This window comes from Microtus ochrogaster, linkage group LG8, assembly GCF_000317375.1.
Source record: "Microtus ochrogaster isolate Prairie Vole_2 linkage group LG8, MicOch1.0, whole genome shotgun sequence".
Lineage (NCBI taxonomy): Eukaryota > Metazoa > Chordata > Mammalia > Rodentia > Cricetidae > Microtus > Microtus ochrogaster.
In genome coordinates, this window is record NC_022033.1 from 24,161,168 (window position 1) to 24,161,917 (window position 750).

Genomic DNA, 750 nt, shown 5'->3' on the forward strand with positions numbered 1-750 from the left:
TCCTTCCTTCCTTCCTTCCTTCCTTCCTTCCTTCCTTCCTTCCTTCCTTCTTTCCATCCATCCATCCACTTCTCATCTAACCAGCTTTCCCTCATTCCCCCCTCATTTTCACTCCCATGATTTTTTTTCCCAGTGTGTCTCCAGGAACAACAGTATCTAGTAGCTCAATATGTTCTGCAGAAATGCATGATGAATATAAGGCAACTTCTTCCCTACAGAGATCATACAGGCATGTCAGGAATGACAGGCTAGCGTGAAAATTGATGTGGCAAAACTCCTACCCAGGATCTCTCCATGAGAACTTGGAAAAAGGAGCACCCAGTATTCTCCACAAGTGGGTACTGTCAGGGAGGTCTGTGCTTTTGGCCCACAGGAATCCCCTTCTGCTTGGGATTCCAAGATCCTTGAGACAGAAGCTTGACTAGAAGGAGGGAATTAAAAAATAGGAAACAGTAGTGGTAGAGTTTGCCAGCATCTTGGTCAGATACCAGGGAGACTGGTGACTACTCTGTGCATAGCACCATCGCACACCATGTTCTGTTTGCTGATACCCAGTTTTCCTGGGTTTCTACCTACCCTGTCTCGACTTGGATTCCAGTGAATACTGCTTTGCAGCTCTTCACAGAAAATGAGACTTGACCAGGCTCAGTCTGTTCCAAATTCAAGGGGACCACGATGTTCACATCCACGGTGGAGCCACTGAGAAATTTGAGCATCCTGGGTGCATGGGAGAAGGCTGTTAGATGTCAC

General features: G+C 46.9%; 1 protein-coding gene across 1 annotated transcript in view; it reads right to left on the reverse strand.

The window, feature by feature from the left end:
* LOC101980749 overlaps window positions 1-750 on the reverse strand; it is a 10,963-nt gene that overhangs the window by 3,836 nt on the left and 6,377 nt on the right. The window contains exon 5 of the mRNA XM_026787287.1: window positions 577-717. Coding sequence (XP_026643088.1) covers window positions 577-717 — 141 coding nt within the window. The remainder of the gene's footprint in view (window positions 1-576; window positions 718-750) is intronic.